This window comes from Haliotis asinina, chromosome 1 (genome assembly GCF_037392515.1).
Source record: "Haliotis asinina isolate JCU_RB_2024 chromosome 1, JCU_Hal_asi_v2, whole genome shotgun sequence".
NCBI classification, from domain to species: Eukaryota; Metazoa; Mollusca; class Gastropoda; order Lepetellida; family Haliotidae; genus Haliotis; species Haliotis asinina.
The window spans coordinates 73,753,178-73,772,660 of NC_090280.1; the positions used below are offsets into that span (position 1 = coordinate 73,753,178).

The 19,483-nt window shown below is 40.1% G+C and overlaps 1 protein-coding gene across 1 annotated transcript in view; it reads left to right on the forward strand.

The window, feature by feature from the left end:
• Positions 1 to 4,233: 4,233 nt before the first annotated feature.
• Positions 4,234 to 19,483, forward strand: part of LOC137296984 (Fanconi anemia group J protein homolog) — a 40,400-nt gene continuing 25,150 nt past the window's right edge. The window contains exons 1-14 of the mRNA XM_067828920.1: positions 4,234 to 4,373; positions 4,946 to 5,065; positions 5,590 to 5,701; positions 6,354 to 6,398; positions 7,090 to 7,233; positions 8,052 to 8,140; positions 10,830 to 11,029; positions 14,841 to 14,930; positions 15,378 to 15,471; positions 16,280 to 16,402; positions 17,080 to 17,175; positions 17,911 to 18,046; positions 18,214 to 18,260; positions 18,843 to 18,992. Coding sequence (XP_067685021.1) covers positions 4,964 to 5,065; positions 5,590 to 5,701; positions 6,354 to 6,398; positions 7,090 to 7,233; positions 8,052 to 8,140; positions 10,830 to 11,029; positions 14,841 to 14,930; positions 15,378 to 15,471; positions 16,280 to 16,402; positions 17,080 to 17,175; positions 17,911 to 18,046; positions 18,214 to 18,260; positions 18,843 to 18,992 — 1,428 coding nt within the window. The 5' untranslated portion in view covers positions 4,234 to 4,373; positions 4,946 to 4,963. The remainder of the gene's footprint in view (positions 4,374 to 4,945; positions 5,066 to 5,589; positions 5,702 to 6,353; positions 6,399 to 7,089; positions 7,234 to 8,051; positions 8,141 to 10,829; positions 11,030 to 14,840; positions 14,931 to 15,377; positions 15,472 to 16,279; positions 16,403 to 17,079; positions 17,176 to 17,910; positions 18,047 to 18,213; positions 18,261 to 18,842; positions 18,993 to 19,483) is intronic.

Genomic DNA, 19,483 nt, shown 5'->3' on the forward strand with positions numbered 1-19,483 from the left:
TTATTTTGTGGGGAAAAAACACACTTGAGGTGAAATGGGGAGGTGGCAACGACTGGCGTCTCTCTGGGGGAGTGTTTCCCCACCCAGACAGATATCGTCGTGGGGTGTTGAGATTTGCATTTTCCGAAGTGCTCAGGGTCTGCCGTCGGCTGGTGCTGTGTCGCTACGTGGAGATAGAACGTGGTTTAGAGCAAAGGTTCGGACATATGCGAGGATGTGCCTGTCATCCTAAACACGTGGCTCTTGTAAGGTGTTGAGGTCTAAATTCACTGTAGTGTTTAAAACCAAGCAACACTTATCTGTCTTGTGTGGGTGTTCTGGGTATTTCTGAGGAGGTCTTCGCTCCTATATTTCGGATGCACTCGTGCCGTTCCGGTATATGAAAAAGCGTTTACGGAAAGGAGCGAATGCAGACGACTGATTCTGTGCGAAATGGCGTGTGAGTGCATCGATGTATTTTACAACACATGCAGCCAAACGCAATGGCGCAGATCGATGTTCATGATGCCGATCACTGGATTCTCTGGTCTAGACTCAATTACTTACAGACCGCCATGATACAGCTGGAATATTGGTGATGACGGCATTAAACAAGAATGGAGCGTTGCAGAATGGAGCTCAAAGCTACGTTTAAAATGCGAAAACAACGCGCAGAGCTACCTTCATGACTCAAAGGTGATGAACACAAACCCAAAACTCCCCAGGTTCTCATTTAAAATATTAAACAACATGCAGCTAACTGACAAACAAATCTACATGTAAATTTACCGCAGGCCATTAAACACCCACACCAGTTTGTAACTACGGGCCCGGAGGGGTAGCTCGGGAGTTCGTATGGAGACAATATATTGTCCAATTAATAATTTGATAATAATAATTCAATTAAATAGCGCCTGATATCCATCTGAATAGTTGCTCACTGGACGCTGTAAACAGTATCTGGTTATTTTTACCCCTGATAACCCAAGTCATAGCAACTCACGGGGTTTAGACTGCCAAACACGTCCATCTATTCAAGAACTCTCCGAGCTCTGTGCTCCTTATCTCCAGCTGATCCGTGACCAGAGCTCTACGCACAAGACCACACACACAGCCACAGTTACAGATATACGTCTCATGTTTTAAAAATTTAGGCTATGAACCTTACGAAAACAACTTGCGACATCTTGCACTGTTTTTTTTCCATTCCATGGACACAGGCAAAGCACGAATTTCATTTGGAATGCATTCTCGTGTGAAGTGCATGTTTAAACTGTTGTAGTGTCGTGCTCTATTGTAGAGGCGGCAGGGAATCAAGTAAACAAATTGTTTTGTAAAGACGGGCATTACCAGTGGCTAGTGAAAATCCAGTCGGGCCAGTAAATCACTAGAGTCACTGATCCGACTGGCTAGTGAATGTTCTTGGGGTCGTTTAGTAAATGTATCTCTCCTGCTTTTAAATGATGCAAGATGATGGCCTGATAAATATGACATCTTAATGTTAGCTTAATGACGATATCCATGTCATGCCAACAACGTGTTATTCTCGTCTATTTTTGTAATCCTTTGCTTAGTTTCCATATTCAGATTTCGGGCTAGTGAATTATCTTATAACTATGGGCTAGTAAGTTTCAAAATACATTTTGTTGTTTCACGTGTATGTGTTTCTTCAAAAAAACCAAAAACAAAAAAAACGCACCGTTCAGTCCGCTCAGCTATACAATGTTTTCTTGGGGTGAACGGCGGTATTTATTTATGACCCAAAACATTACTTTTATTATGATTTTATATGATAATATCCAGAATCCGCTCTTTCATTTGAGACAAACTTGTCCCATACACGTCAATTCCGGTAATCCCCTGTCAGTCATCACCATTCCAACTTTTTGTAGAAACCATGTATCATTTTAACGGAAACGCGTCTCGAGTTCTTTGATGACGGCGATACTGATGACATGTGTCGAGTGCGAAGAAATTCATTATCTCTTTGTATTTCCTTCTTTATGAATCGTGCTAATTAATCCCATGTACCACGTGGCCTTCGGTCAAACCAGCCATAAAATGTCAGTTGCTGCGTTTACGAGAAAAAGCAACAGATTAAATATGAACTTAAGTGAATTATTTCCGTTGACCATACCCAAATACCCCGTCTTGGTCATGGTGATCATGAAAAATTTTCAGTTATCGAGTCTGTACAGTGAAAGGCAGACATTTTATCCACCCAATCTCCCCATAGTCTTTACTGTAGAGCTTGAAGCGTGGAGCTTTCTTCTGTTTCGGAATCCACTGGAAGTTCCCACATCTCATATTTTAATTTTATTGTTAGTTTGTTGTTTGTATTGTCTTTGTGGTTGTTTTGTCATTTTCATGCTAATTTGGTTGGTTTTCTTTTTTATTTTATTTTAATTAGTCAGTCAATCAGTCAGTCAGTCAGTCAGTCAGTTAGTTAGTTTAGTTAGTTAGTTTAGTTAGTTAGTTAGTTAGTTAGTTAGTTAGTTAGTTTTTAGGGGTGGGGGAGTTAGTTATATGACCCTAAACATGTTACATCATGGTAAATATTCAAATATTTGGTTTGTGACATTACATCGACTGGTGCAGCTGATTCTGTTCTTTTCTTAAAATCGCTGCTCTCCTACAAGTTGGGTTCCATATTTTTCTACTCTTTTTGATATTGCTTGAATATGTAGAATTATTTACATGTTAGACAATGTCTGTCACATAATGAACATTAGAACATTTTCTAACCACATCGTTACATTTACTTAAATAAATAAACTACATATATGTGAAAAAATATTGTTTGGATTTTATAAGTCAGGGACTTTTTTTACCTTTGAATGTGATATTTCACTTTGGTTTTAGATACTATCAAAATCTCCTCCACTCTGTTCAGCGCTTTAAAAACACAGTTTTAAGCAATACTCACTTTCCTCTTTCATCTGGCCTACGTCGCAATCAGGGTACCCGGTAGGTTTCATAAAAAAATACTCACTTTCTTCTTTCATCTGGCCTGCATCGCATTCAGGGTACCCGGAAGGTTTCATTCGTCTCTCAGCAGCCAGGATCCGCTTGTCGTGGTTCAAACGGTACGAGAACTGACAGACTGTTTGAAAGGTCAAACGAGTCGTGAAGATTCGGGTTAGAACTGGACTCCAGCAGCTCATGCCTGTCGTAAGAGGTGGCCAACAGGATAGGGTGGTCAGGCTCGCTCAATCGGTTATCTCAGCTGCGTAGATAGATACGCGTTGTTGGTCACTGGACTGACTGGCCAAGTTTCGATTATTTACAGACGGCCGCTGTATTCACAAACAAACAAACGGAACTGACTTATTTACCTTCATCCTCTCACATCTAACATAGTCCATGTTCACTGACTGTCATCACAACACCCACCACTTTTACCCAACGCATACAGTGTGGTGATACCCTTGAAATATTAATCGTAACGCCAGAGATAGACTCCAATTTAACATTCTTATATGTTACACATGGTCACTTTGTAAATGACACTGTGTATTCTCGGCTTGATCACACAAGCTCATGTATGAAATGAAACAATTTTGATGTGGGGAAAAATAACACTTTAAATAAACACTTTAGCCTCGTTTTTCATACAAAATGTAACATATTGAACATTGTTTCTAAACGAATTACTTTTATTAAATTATTTTTGTAAGTAACACAGTATACATACATGACATTTACAAAACGCCGGCGTTCTAAATGTGTGAATCAGTGCGGCATATTTGATAGCGTTTATGTATGCTGCCATATTTACTGCCGTAAATTTCAAGGCCTTTCAGTATTTTCGCGCAGTACAATCAGTCTGTGCGGTCTAAGGGAGGTAATTCTCGAGCGGTTATAATGGTCTGTCTTTATGTCAGAAACGTGAGTTCGATTCCATGTTCGCACACTTTCAACGAATTGCGGTTGATTGTGTGTATAAACATTCTGTTGTTGTTTAGACCGAATCAGTTAAAACTAGAACTAATCTCTTGCACACGGTGGTGTTGTATATGAAATTATTACGTACGAGCCTTTACTCATGTTTATTATTTATTTTGAAATTGCCGATATATTTGTTTACGGCCCCCACAGAAACGGTGGTTTTGTAATATATTAAATCACGGTATGTAATTTAGTTGGAAGAATCTTTGTTTCGATCTTTGAGCCTCCGCTTTTCATTCTTGCCAAAATGCTTATCTACCTTGTTTCGTTTTAACCGAAATTCATTTTGTATCGACCGGACCCGGAAGTTACATTTGAGTAAATGGCGCTAAATGTATCTGATCGGGCATCTGAACTGTCACACGGAAATATTGCTGTAAATGTACGCCTGATCATGGCATTTTGAAACAAAACGATGCAGCAAAGCTATACGTTCATAACGTGATGTAAGTCATTAAATCTAAATTTGTTGCTGATGCAACATGTCAGTGTGATATTCTTGCTATGCATATATATATATATATATATATATATATATATATATATATATATATATACGTCATTCGTATCTTAATCTTAAAATAAACAGATCTTACTTAAAGCGTAAGTTACACGGACACGCCATTGGTATGTATAACTTATATCTGTTTATCAGTAACCTTTTACAGCATTATTATATTTTCTCCTAACAGTTTTATTTGCATTATACTGTAGTATTTATCTGAAGTATTCCTGTGTTGACGTTTGAGTAATGCCATGTCAGCATTATCTGGGGCCTCCATTATTTGCATAATGTACCCTTGTGGTGAATCTAAGGGCAATTCCACATATTGTTTTGATAATGTTGACCTCAGTGGATGTTGAAGACACAAGTTAACACTTGCAAGATCTACATCATGAAATAGTTGTTCACTTGTAGTGATGATTTGTACTCCAAATTTTGTTTATTAAGAACAAGTTGTTACAACATATACACATATCAATCATCAATGCCAGAACAATGTCATCATGGTTTCAGTTATAGCATTCCAGCACAATGGCTGCTCTAGCACCAGGCCATCAGCAGTACAAGATTGGGGGCGTGTCTGTACAGTTCCCCTGCAAGCCTTACCCCTCCCAGTTCAGTATGATGGACAAGGTAACTACTTCACTGCCTAATGTAATTACAATGCAAGGAAAGTACTAGAATCTGTATTTTACTAAGAAAGTGTAATCCCAAATATAATATATATCATGTTTAACCACTTTATAAATGGCATTCCATAATCATAGCTTTCGGCTGTGGGAGCCATGCCAATTTTCACTTATAAGATGGGTACATAAAGTCCACAGCGTAGACTACAAGTTGTCCAGTTTCCAGTAGCTGAGTGACTGACTTTGTGTGCAGGCGATTAGGTGCCAGACTCTGAGGGTGCAGGTTCAGATCACAGATGGGATAGTACTAGAATCTGTACTAAGAAGGTGTAAATTTTAACTGTAATCCCAAATATGACATATTACATCTGACCGCTTTCTACATGGCATTGTGTCATCGTGGTATCATTACAATCGAAATAAAACTGTAGTTTCTCATGGGCCTATGCATTCACCATTTTAACATGGTTAAACCACTGCCTCCATTTTTGTGTGAGGGTCACATTCTCTCTGTGTTCGTGTCATCAGATAATCAAGGGTCTTGAGAGGCAACAAAACTGCTTGCTGGAAAGTCCAACTGGAAGTGGGAAGAGTCTTGCCTTGCTGTGTTCAGCTCTAGCCTGGCAGAGGGCTGAGATGGGTGAGTAGACAGAGAAGTAGACAACTGATGAGTAGTGAAGGAGAATAGTTTAACACCTCTTTTAGCAATGTTCACACAAAATCAATACAGGGACACCAGAAACCTTCTATCCATGTGTGTAGTCATACCTGTGATTTCAGTGTAACAAGCAAACACTTTAACCTCTGGTTACCAGACTATCCTTCTGTCACTGACTGATAAGTAGACAGTAAGATTCTGGTCTCTTGTCTCAGAGAGAGCAGATGCGTCAGGTGATAGACTTGTTTGACGGGTGAGCTTGTTTCTTTGAAATTGTGAATTACGCAATAATATTTCAAGAAAATAAATAAAACTTTTCAGTGTTTTTATATGAGCCTTCGCATGGAACCATCAGTAATCAAGTGAAAGTTCATTCAGTGTCACCGTGAAGATCCGGGTTAGAAATTATCTTCAGTAACCCATGTTGGTCTTAAGAGGTGACAAACAGGATCGGATGGTCAGTCTTTCTGACTTGGTTGACATGTCATCGTATCCCAATTGTGCGGAATGATGTTCATGTTATTGATCACTGGCTTGTCGGGTCCAGATTTGATTATTTACAGCCACTGTCATATAGCTGGAATATTTCTCAATGCATTGTGAACTTAAACTATGTCATGTCCATATTTTACAGCGAAGAAAGACCAGGAAGAAGCAAGAAAGCAGAAAATTCTAGAAGGTGAGTAGACTAGAGGCTCAGTCTCTGAATATATGTTATTTTGATACTAACAAATAGACCCATTTGAATAGAAAAGGTGCCCAAGTCAGATTGGAAATTCAGAACCTGAAGGAATCTACACTTGCTTCATGTAAATCATTAGCACTGCAAGGAGGTCTAGGCAGTCGGTAAAATACTGTGGTTCAAGGACTGTGAGACGAACTAGAAAGTAAGGTGTCCTCTTCTGTTGCAAATACCGAAAACAATGCAGATTTTGTGGGTCCAGCATCTGAAAGTGGTATTCGTATTTATTAGTTATGTAGGCCTTTAGATGTAATAATTTTGGTCATTCACTCTATGGCCTGTCAAGATCTGTGATAGAATATGTCTTTAGTAACCCATGCTTGTCATAAGAGGTAACTAATTGGATCAGGTGGTCAGACTTGCTGACTTGGTTTCCACATGTCATTGTATCCCAATTATGCAGATCAGTGCTCATACTGTTGATCACTGGAATGTCTGGTGCAGACTCAAATATTTACAGACAGCGGCCATATAACTGGAAGTGGAATATTGCTGGATGCAGTGTGAAACTAAACTCAGTCGCTCATTCACTGTACATGGGTGTGAAATTCAATTGGATTTATCTGAGAGGAAATGTATTGTACCTTTTCTCGTCATATTTCTTCATTTGAATATTTGTACTTTGTAGATGCAGAAAATGGAGTGTGTGGATGTTTGTGCAACTGTCATACAGATGCTGCCAAACAAAAGGCCTCTGAAGAGGAGTCGACGTCTGCCTACTTTCCCCCACCAGGAGGGGCCACAGCAACGCCTTGTTCTAAGGGGAACTATGGTAATACATGGAACCTTCACAGTATATTTCCAACAATATAGATTACATAGAATAGTAATTTCTTGTTACAATTTCTTCTTTGACAATCTCTCGTCACACTCATTCTGTTTTTCGCCATCACAGTAAGACCAATGCCGACTTGGAAATTTAAATATATTGTACAAATGAAACATGGAGTAACTGACTGTAAATGTTTACCCTCTTTTTGAAGTAGGCTGGTACTCTGTGGCTTGATCAGGAGTTTTGTCCCTTTGATGACTCCATTTCTGATCTGGCAGATTCCACCTCTCCAATCACTTGTATTCGCTTCACTGCCTTCAGACAAAAACTCCCAGCTAAGTCAGTCTGACAAATAATTGTGATCTTTTTTGTGATAAGTCAAGTCTTACCTTTTGAAGTGCATCAGATCACTTCAGCACCTGAAGTAAATACCTGAGAAGATGTTGGGGAAATACCTGTCAACACCTTTTTGACAATACACACATTCTGCAAAGTCTACTGTAATGTTTAGTACATTTGCTGTGTTCTTATGAAGCAGATTGTTAATTTCAGTACATGATTTTGACTGGACCATAAAAAGACTACAACATATTACACTAGGTAGTAGGTATACAAGCTTAGGTCTGCAAAGGCAAAAACTTAAATGGTCAGTTTATTCGCTTGACTTGAATAGAGTTAAATAATGTGTTTATATACAAATAAGGAACTGTACTGATTTTATAACATCTTATTTTTTCAAAGAGTTTTAAATCAGTTGCCTTTTTTTTTCTTCTTTAAACATATATATTTTATATGTGTTTGTTGACTTATGTTTTCAGAGAAACATGTTGCTTGTGTTGATGATGATGGTGATGATGATGATTTCAAAGCAGACTCCAAGACTTTCAGGACTCCTGGCACCCACCAGGTTTGGTCTTAACAACTCTCTTTTCTGTCAGAAATATGAATAACCCTTTGGTCTTATGTGTTTTTCACCTGTGTAGAGTTGTTTCCCTTCACATTGACAGGATCTCTTACTTGTCAAATCTCACATCATGTTTGGACACCTGGTGCATCAACAAAATACTGTGTATTTTTAAACTTAACTTATCTCACGGTATGCACTTTTTTCTCTTGATTTGACACTGAGTTGAACAATATAAAATTTATCTCTCTAGGCCTCTCTTGTCCATCCGCCCAAACACTCTGCATCCTACCCTCATTATAAGACAGCATCCCAACTCACACAAAGCATGCAACAAGCTTCACCAACTACCCACATGTCTATCTTCGAATCATCATTGTATTTCTTGTCACACACAAGCGTTGATGTGTGTCTACTCTCCACAAAATGGGGAAGGTCGATCAGATTAAGGGGAAGAAATGTACTAACTGTAACAAAGTCTTTTCAGCTAATGATTCTCATTTGTTGTGTGTGGATTGTGTTGGTCAATGCAAGTGAGATTCTCAGTGCAAAAAACATCTCACCTTTGAAGAGTTTGGCAAATATACCAAGGCTTGTTCAGGTCGGTTTGATGATAGGGCTGGTCATACTGTGATGCTTGAAGGACAAAGTCCTTCAGAAAAAGGAAAATTTACACTTTCATATGCTCGGTGGTCTCAGTTACCTCAATCAAATGACGATGATTTTATGCATTGTCTGATTCCTATCTTTCTGAATATTTGCGGAATTTACTTGGTTCATAGTCCGAGTCTGTCGTCTTCAACTACTTTCTGGGTGATGATGGCTTCAAATCCTCCATTACCTTGGAATGTTTCTGTTCAACAGGCCTTCAGCAACCCATGCTTGCCATAAAAGGCGACTAAGCTTGTCGTAAGAGGCGACTAATGGGATCGGGTTGTCAGACTCGCTGACTTGGTTGACGTATGTCATCGGTTCCCAATTGCGCAGATCAATGCTCATTTTGTTGATCACTGGATTGTTTGGTCCAGACTCGATTATTTACAGAGCGCCGCCATATAGCTGGAATATTGCTGAGTGCGGCGTAAAACTAAACTAAACTCACTCACTCACTCACTCTGTTGAACAAGATCTTTATTCTTCACTCACAGTTTCTCACTGACCGGATGTTATGTTGGACAACTCAGAGTGCATGCATCGTAGTCAGTCTCGTTCTCGTTATTCAGTCAGCGGTGACATCAATCTGTCTCCCTCGTCTGGCGCCATGTAACTGCTACTTCACCAGCTGGTTCTTCAACGCATTCAGTCATACCTTTGGTGAATCTTAGTTTTGCTGGAGCACGATTCTTCTGCCCATACCTCTCCACATCATGAGTCGCCAAATTGACACCATTCATCGAACCAACACCATTCATTGAACCGACACCATTTTGCCAAATCGACCCCTTTCACTAAATCAAAACCATTAACCTTATTGAGACCATTTGCTGAACTGGACCCATTCACCGAATCAGAAACTGAAACGACACCCTTCATTGAATCAACATGGGATGAACTGCCATTCACCTAAACAAGTGTCTGCTAAGCAACATTCAGTGGAATATTTTTCTTCTGGTTCTTTCCTTAGTTCCTTCGGATCTTACAGTCATGTTTCTCCAGTACAGACACTTTCTGAACCAAGTCGTGTGAAGCAGCCTCCAATTATTTTGCAGATTTGCTCACTGGGTAGGTCTGCTGGATCTGCTTCAACACTGAGATGACCATGATGACAATCACATTCTACTAAGCATGTTTCTTCATTCAAGTCAGTTGGTTTTTCAAAGTCCCCTACTTGTGCTTCATCTTCACGTCAGCATGGGACGTCATATTCAGCTCACTCAACCCATCAACCTAGATCTCAGTTGTCTGCTGCTGATCGCTCTAGATCCAAGGATCAGCACTCACGTGTCGATACTTCTCCTCCACACCAGGTTTCCTTTGGTAAATCTTCCGATTCATCCCCATCCAGACATCGTTCTACTGATAGAACATCTGACCAATGGACTTCTGATTAAAGAGCTCAGCGTTCTTCGAGTTCTAAGCAGATTTGTTGATGAACCTCAAGTTTTAGCCAGAATTGTGGAGAAGCTCCACCTTCCAATGTCAAAGGGTAGTACGGAGTGTTTGGGCAGATTGACAAGAGAAACCTAGAGAGAAAAAGTTTACATCGTTTCACTCAGTGTTGAATCAAGAGATAGAAGTGCTGTGAGATAGGATAAGTATATAAATGTACAATTTTGTATTAAAATTTTCAATTTCGTCAGTCTCCTTGATGGTGGCAGTAAATCTTTCTGATATCCTTGAAAAGCTCTGCCACTAAAATATACTCTGAGATTTAATCTATCAAGATTTCAGGCTTTGCCAGATATATTAGGATAAATAGACCATTTCTCTGTATTTCCTACAGATATTGATTTAGTAAATCCATATGAAAGTATGAATTTATTTAAACATTATAAACCAATTTATTAACTTGGAAATAAATATTACTACTGATCTTGAACAAAATTCAATGTATTTCTCTTTATAAATTTATGCAATCTGTTACCAATATATAATAAATTCATAACTCAAATTCTTAATTTACTTAGTTAGTGGTAGTTTCTTTAGTTTCAGAAGAAAGGATACATCAATGTCTAGATTCTTTCTCTTTCAGCCAAGTTTATCGAAAAAGCTCCGAAGACATGTGACAATTGAATATGACAACTCGCCATCGAAACCAAACAGCATGGACACACCAAAGGTTGAGAGCGTGGAAGTCAGCAAGAAGATAGAGACAGTCAATATGGTATCTCCCCCCAGTGAAGACTGCCTGGAATGTGACTGTGCCAGTCTCAGCGCCAGCAAGAAAAAGAAGTAAGACTGAATGTTTTCTTATGGTGTTTACTGGCATGTGTAACATGTCGTGTTTAACCAGTGTCAGGCATTTACTGTCTGTAGTGAATAAGTTTTCCAAGACTTTTGCACCAATGAAGGTAAACCTTTCACATGGTTGTTCCTCCCTGGATGACTCCCTAATTAATTCAAGGGTTTTGAATCTGATTTTCTTCGTCAGTGATTCGTCTGTCCATCTGTCCGTCCGTCAGTCCATCTGTAATCATTTTGTTTTCAGAGCACAACTTGAAAACGGTTCAATAATTTTCAGCTAAAATGGGTAATTATATCCTACCAAGCAGTATCTTTGGATACATCCCAAAGTGGTGCCTTCTGCTGTTGGCAGATTTTGGCATTTTCATATTTCCCGGCTTATGAGGAAACGATTCACAAAAGGGAGGGGTGGTTCCGTTTCAAATCAAAGACCTTTCAATATCTTGACTTTGATCAAACCGATCTTAAAGGGGTGTCTTTTGATATTTACAGATTGTGGCCATATGTGTTTTTCATGAGTTCCATGGAAACAGTTTGGACTTAGTCTAAAATAATTACTTTTTTCCTTATCCTGACTCCTGATATTGTTTTCGTATGCTGACTCATGCTTTTTATGCTTATCTCCTCCCTCTACGAGAAGATAGTGGAACACTTGAAATCCCATAAAGTTCCCTTCTATTTGAAGCTGACAAACAATACACTCACCCACTGGAAACCTCCCTTTCCCGCCAATATAGTCACATGACAAGCCATGCATGTCAATCTCTCCTTTATCGCCCGACGAGGATGGTTAGAGGCACTTTGTGTCCCGATGTGGCGGATAAGTTTTCCTTATTTTTCGGTCCTTTAAACTAAATTGTGTTTTATTCAGTTTTTGGATTGTATTTATCATCATGATCATTGTCATGATATGTAATTATTGTTTAAAAATATATATTTTGCATGTGGTTTGAGCATGTTTTCTTCAACTCAGACTTGATTTTAGTTGATGAAATCGTGCTCCCAATGTAAGTTACATCTGTCGGCGGTTGATCTGCATATATTATGTGCTTTATGCAAATGTATTTGTTCTCTGTGAACTTTGAAAGAATTTACCTGATACAGATTTTGCTTTATATTGATATACTGTTCAGAGGCATGCCAACGACACACAGCGAAGGCTGTCTCAAGTCATGTCTAATAAATCTGTTGATTCTGCATCTAGTAACCGTGTGTTGGCCACTGATGACAATCATGTTTTTAGTGACCTGCCAGATGGGCATGGTCGTGACACCAATGAGACTTTGTCTAGATCTCAGAAGAGGATGTCGTCAGAATCGGAACCATCTCAACCTGGGAAGTTGAAGCCATCGTTGTTGTCTAAGACCATGTCTTCAACTACAAGATCGTCGCTGAAACAACATCATCTGTGAAGTCCTTCAGCGATAGTATCTTCTCACTTGACAAACGTCACATCAACGACAAAACTACACTACTAGTCCCTGAGGTACAGGTTGTCAGCACTCCTGATCAACATTCAGCATCTACTAGTTCTTCATCAATTAGGTCTGCAACATTGCAGCAACCTTCAGAGAGTCTACTTTCTATGTAGATGTCTACAACATCTACACTCAACAAGTCATTACCGTAGGCTGTATCGTCTTGATGCAGTTTAGATGAATCCCCTTCCATTGACTTGCCAAGTGCCCACACTCTTGATCCCGCTAAAGCCACATGCATTCGTTGTCTGCATCCCCTGTTCATCGGCGACGCCGTCATCGTCCTTTCTCTTCATTGGGTGCAGATACACGTCGGATGTATCTTCTGCAAATCTACAGTTGTCTTGTGTTCCGGTTCAGTGGCTACTATGGTTCTATTGGACGAAGAGAATGCATTGTGTGAGCGTTCTCGTTTATGAAGATCATCACCATCAGCTGTATCATTGCAGCGCATTTTGAACAATGGAACTTGCATTGACTCGTTGGGTGCATGCATGCATGTATCCTGCTACATCAGCAAGGATTCATCTGACATTTGGATCACTGCAAATAGACCTTTTGCCACCCAGTTCAACAAATACCAACATTTGTATCTCCACTATGTGATCCATTTGCATAGACCACAGTCATTCTCAGCATAGCATGGGAAGGAATGACTGCTTACATGCTCACACCTCCAGTCATACTATCAAAGGTCTTCAGTAATATGAAATAGACAATGATGCTGCAACTGACTTTCGTCACGGCTACTGGCCAGGGAGAGAATGGTCTCCAGTACTCATCAAGGAAGTAGGATAACCGTCACTGAGACTCCCAGAATGGAAGAACCTATTCGTCCATCACCAAACAAGCGTTCAGACAGTGTTCCAACTACATGTATGGATCGTATCAAAGCCTGCGTGAAGCATCGAGGACAATTCCACTAGCGCGAAGAAGGCAGTCACCTTGTCTCTATGTAGATCTACTCACTACTTATACCAGACATACACTGAGCAGAAGGGCTTCACTGCAACAAAAGCCACACATCCTCAAGTAGCGAGTGACTTATGTCACGCTAGAGGACTTTAAGTTTCTACACAATTGACCCACTTAGTAGTACTCAATCCTGCAGCACTATCTCAGCATGGATGAGAACCGTTATACTTGGGGCCAAAAAGGCAGCAAGACTTGAACCTCCACGAGCTTCTAATCCCCACGAAGTAAGAGCCTTGCCGTCAAAACTTGCTGTACATGGAAACTGCTCGCTAACATCTATAATGGAGGGCTGTTTTTGGAAATCAAATACAGTATTTGCCAACCACTACCTACTGGACATTGCACGGAGGACATCACTGGTGTTCACCAATTTGGGCCACTTGTCACACAACAACTAATGGTTCCACAAAGGCACCGAGTTTCACACACCCTTTTATCACATGACTTATTGAGAACAAGACTAATAAGTGGTCTTGATGGAAATCCTGACGTACAGTTGCATTAGACACTAGCAGGACACCAGCTGGTCTATATGTATCATCACATTCCAGTCAACAAATGCATTAAGTTCAACTGGATGTGATTCCCCCATCTCGCAGATGAACAGTGGAAGAACAGGACCAAACTATGTCAGTCAACAGAATCCAGCCTGACCCACTGCTGTTTCTGTTGGATTCTGTAAGCATAATAAGCATGAGTCTGGATAAGGAAAAATATGTATTTTTCTGAATAGGATTAATATTTCATACTTATCCAGACTCATGGTGTCAAGCCCTCTCAATGGCCACTCTCAGGCACTCAGAATTCACAGTAATTCTCATGTCAGGCTTATGAGATTTCAGAGAGAGTTACAAGCATGGCTGCTTATGTTTCCATACTGGTGGGAAAGGGAGGCTTCTGGTGGATGAGTGTGTTGTACGTCTGCTTCAAAAACAAGGGAACTTCAAGGGATTTCAAGTGTTCCACTATTTTCGCATAGAGGGAGGAGATAAGAATAATAAGCTTGAATCAGCATACAAAAACAATATCAATTTTATTCAGAAATTTACATGTTGGACTTATGTAACTGTCAGAAATATAGGGGGCTGGGAGATTTGTCATCTTCTGATGACTCTTGTTCTACATGACTGTCAAAACAATTAATGTTAAAGTACCTCTAAATTTGTTATGGATGGAATAAGAATATGCCTGCCACCAGCTTCTTAAAGTTAAACATATCCCATGACAGGTGTATGTGTCACATTTTACTGTTCATATATTCATATAAAAATCAATATAAATCTTTTCAGACTCACCTCATTCCACATCACCAACACTGTTTTTCAGGATGTACATCTTTTTTCCAGAATTCCTCGAATCTACTTTGGCACACGCACCCACAAGCAGGTGGCACAGATAGTTAGGGAACTGAAGAGAACAGCCTACCATGATGTCAAGTAATGAGGTTTTCTTAATGCTCACAGTTTCCCAGACGATCCTTCACAAATGTTAGAAGTTAAGACATAGGTGATGATCCATCATAGGAGACGTCAAGCTCCTTAAGATCTCTAGGATTCCCATAAACACTGAACTTTCAATGGAAGAGTGACATGAATGCATTGAAGATGACAAAAGAAGAATTACTTCTAAGTGACACCTTTGACAATCTAACCTGTTCTTATCATGTTTGTCTAAGTATGTCTTGGCTTTAGCATAGTCCATCATGAACAGTTGTGTAGTAAATCCGTTGCAAGTGCAAAACTGTTCTTATAAATACCCAAAACCTGACAGTGTTTCTGAAACCCAATATGAGTCTTGCAGTAGCCCAGGCCATGTTCCTTATACAAATTAAATCATGTGATCTGCAGTGGTCTCTAGTCTAAACTTGGTGTTTGTGTGGACAGTATGACGATACTTGGGAGCAGGGAGCACACCTGTGTACATCCAGTGGTCTCCAAGATGGCCAACAAGAATGACGGCTGTAAGGAACTATTGAAGGTGTGTCTTTGCCAAGTGTTGTTATAGAAAATATAAAAGTTCATTTTCTCACTGGTCATGTAAATGGAGCATGCTGTTTATTTTAATGATACCCTTATTTTTGGTGTTTGTACAGGAAGTATGTGGGTCTAGTTGAGGTCCTCACATTCCCCCTGCTGTTCCTTCTGCTGTTCCTATAACTCTTCCTCCAGCTTTCCCCGTAACTGTTCCTCCAGCTCTACCTATAGATGTTGCTGTAACTATTCCTGCAGCTCTTTCTGTAACCATTCCTGCAGCTGTTGCTGTATCTGTTTCTCCAGCTCTTCTTGTAGCTGTTCCTATAACTTTTCTTGTAACCATTCCTCCAGCTGTTGCTGTCACTGTTCCTGTAACTCTTCCTTCAGCTCTTCCTGTAACTGTTCCTGCAGCTGTTGCTGGATCTGTTCCTTCAGCTTTTCCTGGCGCTGTTCCTGCATCTCTTCCTGTAACCGTTCCTCCAGTTGTTGCTGTGGCTGTTCCTGTAACTGTTCCGGCAGCTACTCCTGTAACTTTCCCTCCAGCTCTTCCTGTAACTGGTCTTCCTGCTCTTCCTGTAACTGTGCCTCCAGCTCCTCCTCTAACAGCTCCTTCTGGTCTTCCTGTAACTGTTCCTTCAGCTATTCCTGTAGCTGTTAGTCTTGCTGTTCCTGTAATTGTTAGTCCAGCTGTTCCTGTAACTGTTTCTCCTGTTACTGTCGCTGTTCCTCCATCCCTTCCTGTACCTGTTTTTCTATATTTTCCTTTATCTTCCCCCTGGTGCTCTTGTTCCTCTAACTGTGTCTCTGTGCAGGGTCCTGGTTGCCGGATGAAGGACCGTGCCAAGTCCATCTCCAGCCAGGAAGGGATCCACCGCATGGGGCTGACAACAGCCTGGGACCTCGAGGACATGGTGAACATGTGCAAGAAACAAAAGGTAGAACTCATGACCAGTCTGTTCCAACTCCAGTCCTTAACCTTTGATTTATGATCATACTGCAGAGATTGCTCTCATAAATTGTTGAATCAATTCGTTTACTTTCTGACCCGTGAACACCCAGGGTAGGTCTCCAGCAAACCCATGCTTGCCACAAAAGGTGACTTTGGTTGTTGCGAGAAGTGGTTAAGGGGATCAGGTGGCCAGACTCACTTACTTGGTTCACACATGTTATTGTTTCCCATTGGGGCAGATCAAAGCTCATGCTAATAATCACTGGATTGTCTGGTCCAGACTCCATTATTTACAGAATGTGACTATATAACTGGAATATTGCTGATTGCAGTGTAACAACTAAACTCACTCACATTCTCACTTGCTGGCTCATTAACTTTTTTTTTTCATAATTATTTACTTTCTTCACACTTCCTGTATTCAGTTCCAATTCACATAAATTTTTATTTGTCATTCAGTTACTTACTCAATATACCTACCTATCCGGCACATGAACTCAACAAAACCAACTCCCTGACAACTTAGTCAATACCTCTATAGGTGACTCCCTAGCCTGACAAGCCCAAGGGTCTGGTCAACCTGTTTCTGTCACTTCCGTGATCCTGTCACAGACCTGTTTTTCACATTTGGTGTTTGACAACGTTGACTTCATTTTCCTGTAGGCATGTCCTTACTTCCTGACGAGAGCTCTGAAGGAGCAAAGTGAGATCATCATCTGCCCCTACAACTACCTAGTGGACCCTATCATCAGAGATACCGTAAGTACATCGTCTTCATAGAGAGACTAAGTACATCATCATCACAGAGAGCCAAAGTACTATCTCATCATAGAGAGCCCAAGCACATTGTCATCATAGAGAGCCTAAGTACTTTCTCATCATAGAGATACATTGTCATCATAGAGAGCCTAAGTACTTTCTCATCATAGAGATACATTGTCATCATAGAGAGCCTAAGTACTTTCTCATCATAAAGATACATTGTCATCATAGAGAGCGTAAGTACTTTCTCATCATAAAGATACATTGTCATCATAGAGAGCGTAAGTACATTGTCATCATAGAGAGCGTAAGTACTTCATCATCATAGAGAAAGTACATTGTCATCATAGAGAGCCTAAGTACATTGTCATCATAGAGAACATAAGTACATCGTCATCACAGAGAACATAAGTACAGCAGTAATGCAGAAATTTTCATGAGAATGAAAACCCGAAGAGGCAAACTTTTATAGGTCATTAACAAATTACCCTCCAAGGGAGGTGACTGAAGATTTATCAGTGAGCTGAGCTCCTCATTGTCAAGCTGCATGGATCATGCTGCAGCCCCTTTGTTACAGCATTGTTCACATGTTAACATGTAGTTGCAAGTGAGATTACCAACAAACTGATTGAGGACATTGGAATATCCAGTAAATGGACTGTCAGCACCAGAAACACTACTTGTATTGTTTTAAGAATTCTAGTATCTTTGAATTTCTCCCATTATTTCCAGATGGAGATAAACTTGAAGGACCAGATTATCATTCTAGATGAGGCTCATAACATTGAGGATTCCTCCCGGGAAGCAGGCAGTCAGAGCTTGAAACAGGAGCTGATACAGAAGGCCATCACAGAACTGAGAGCTATGGGTAGGTGAAGTAGGGGCGTTGTACATCCCATGCATGCTCCGAGATGTATTATTGACTAGTAATTGTTGTTTAATGCTGCGCTATTAGAATATTGCTAAAAGCGATATAAAACCAACCTCTCACTGCTTTGAGTACTCTCCACTTAACATTGGTCTTTCTTCCTTCAGCGAATGCAGGGGTAGACACGGCGGATTCATTGTTGCTGGAAAAGGTGGTAAGTTGGATTGAAAACAATCTTCAATTACCCAGAAATAATGGCACCTTATTTCTCTCTGTGTTGTAGAAAGCTACTATGTGCTAAGAATACTGCAGTGAATAGGTGCATGATACGTAAACAACAAAGGCTGTTGATCATAATATTGAGTAAAGAGGTAGGTTTTCAGTTTTGATGTAAAAGAGTCTGGAAATTCACAGTGTTTGAGGTCAAAGGGGATAGAGCTCCACAAGATGGGGGAAGTGTAGGAGAAAGTTCTGCATCCAAAGCTTTTAAGCTTGTAGTTTTGCACTCTCAGTTTGGCACTGTCAGAAGGTTTTCCTGTTGTGAGCGAAGTTTGCAAGATGGACTGTTGGGGTTCAGATCTGCAATGTAGGATGGAGACTGGCTCGTGAAGAGACTTTAATGTGATGCAGTGTCTTGAATTGAATCTTGGATGTCACAGGTAACTTGGGCAGCTGCTTTAGAACTGGGGTAATGTGACTGTTTGGAACTGGAGAGTACAGCTGACAATGGTTGGAACATAGCTGGATGTATGCCCATACAAAATCTTTGTATTGTATTGTCTTGGTATTATTTCAGATGTCTGGATTGGACCAGTTTATACACCTACATTCTGACAAACTGGAACAGAAGGACTTTGATCAGTCGTACAAAATCTGGTCAGGCTTCGACATTGTGGCACAATTAGATTGCATTGGTCTTGGACCAGTCAAGTATACCGAGGCCATGGTGAGTCTTAGAAGTCAGAAATCGGAGGAATATTTATGCTCTTCATAGACTTGTAAAAAGACAAATCATTGAAAATTCCATCAACGTATGCGCAACAATCCCCACCACAAGTAATTGCATTATCATAAGTGCAAGTTTTTCTCTGTTGAAATTGGTTGAAAACTTTGAAGAATATGGTTTCTTTGTATACAGTTGTCATTATTACCAATGATGGTAACAGTGTGCAAATTAGCCACAAGCCCAATAGTCTGTGGCTAGTAAAAATCGAAACGGGACAGTAAATCTCCATAGTAACATTTCATTGGCTCACTTTGTAAATATAACACTCTCCCCAACTTAAGTTAAAATACACTTTGAAATCATGCAAGATTATGGCCTTAAAAAATATTCATCAAGTGAACAACTAATTTTTGTGCAATCTTTTGCATAGTTTCTGCATTCAAAATTTGGGCTGGTGAATTATTCTGTGGGCGAACAACTTTCAGGCATAG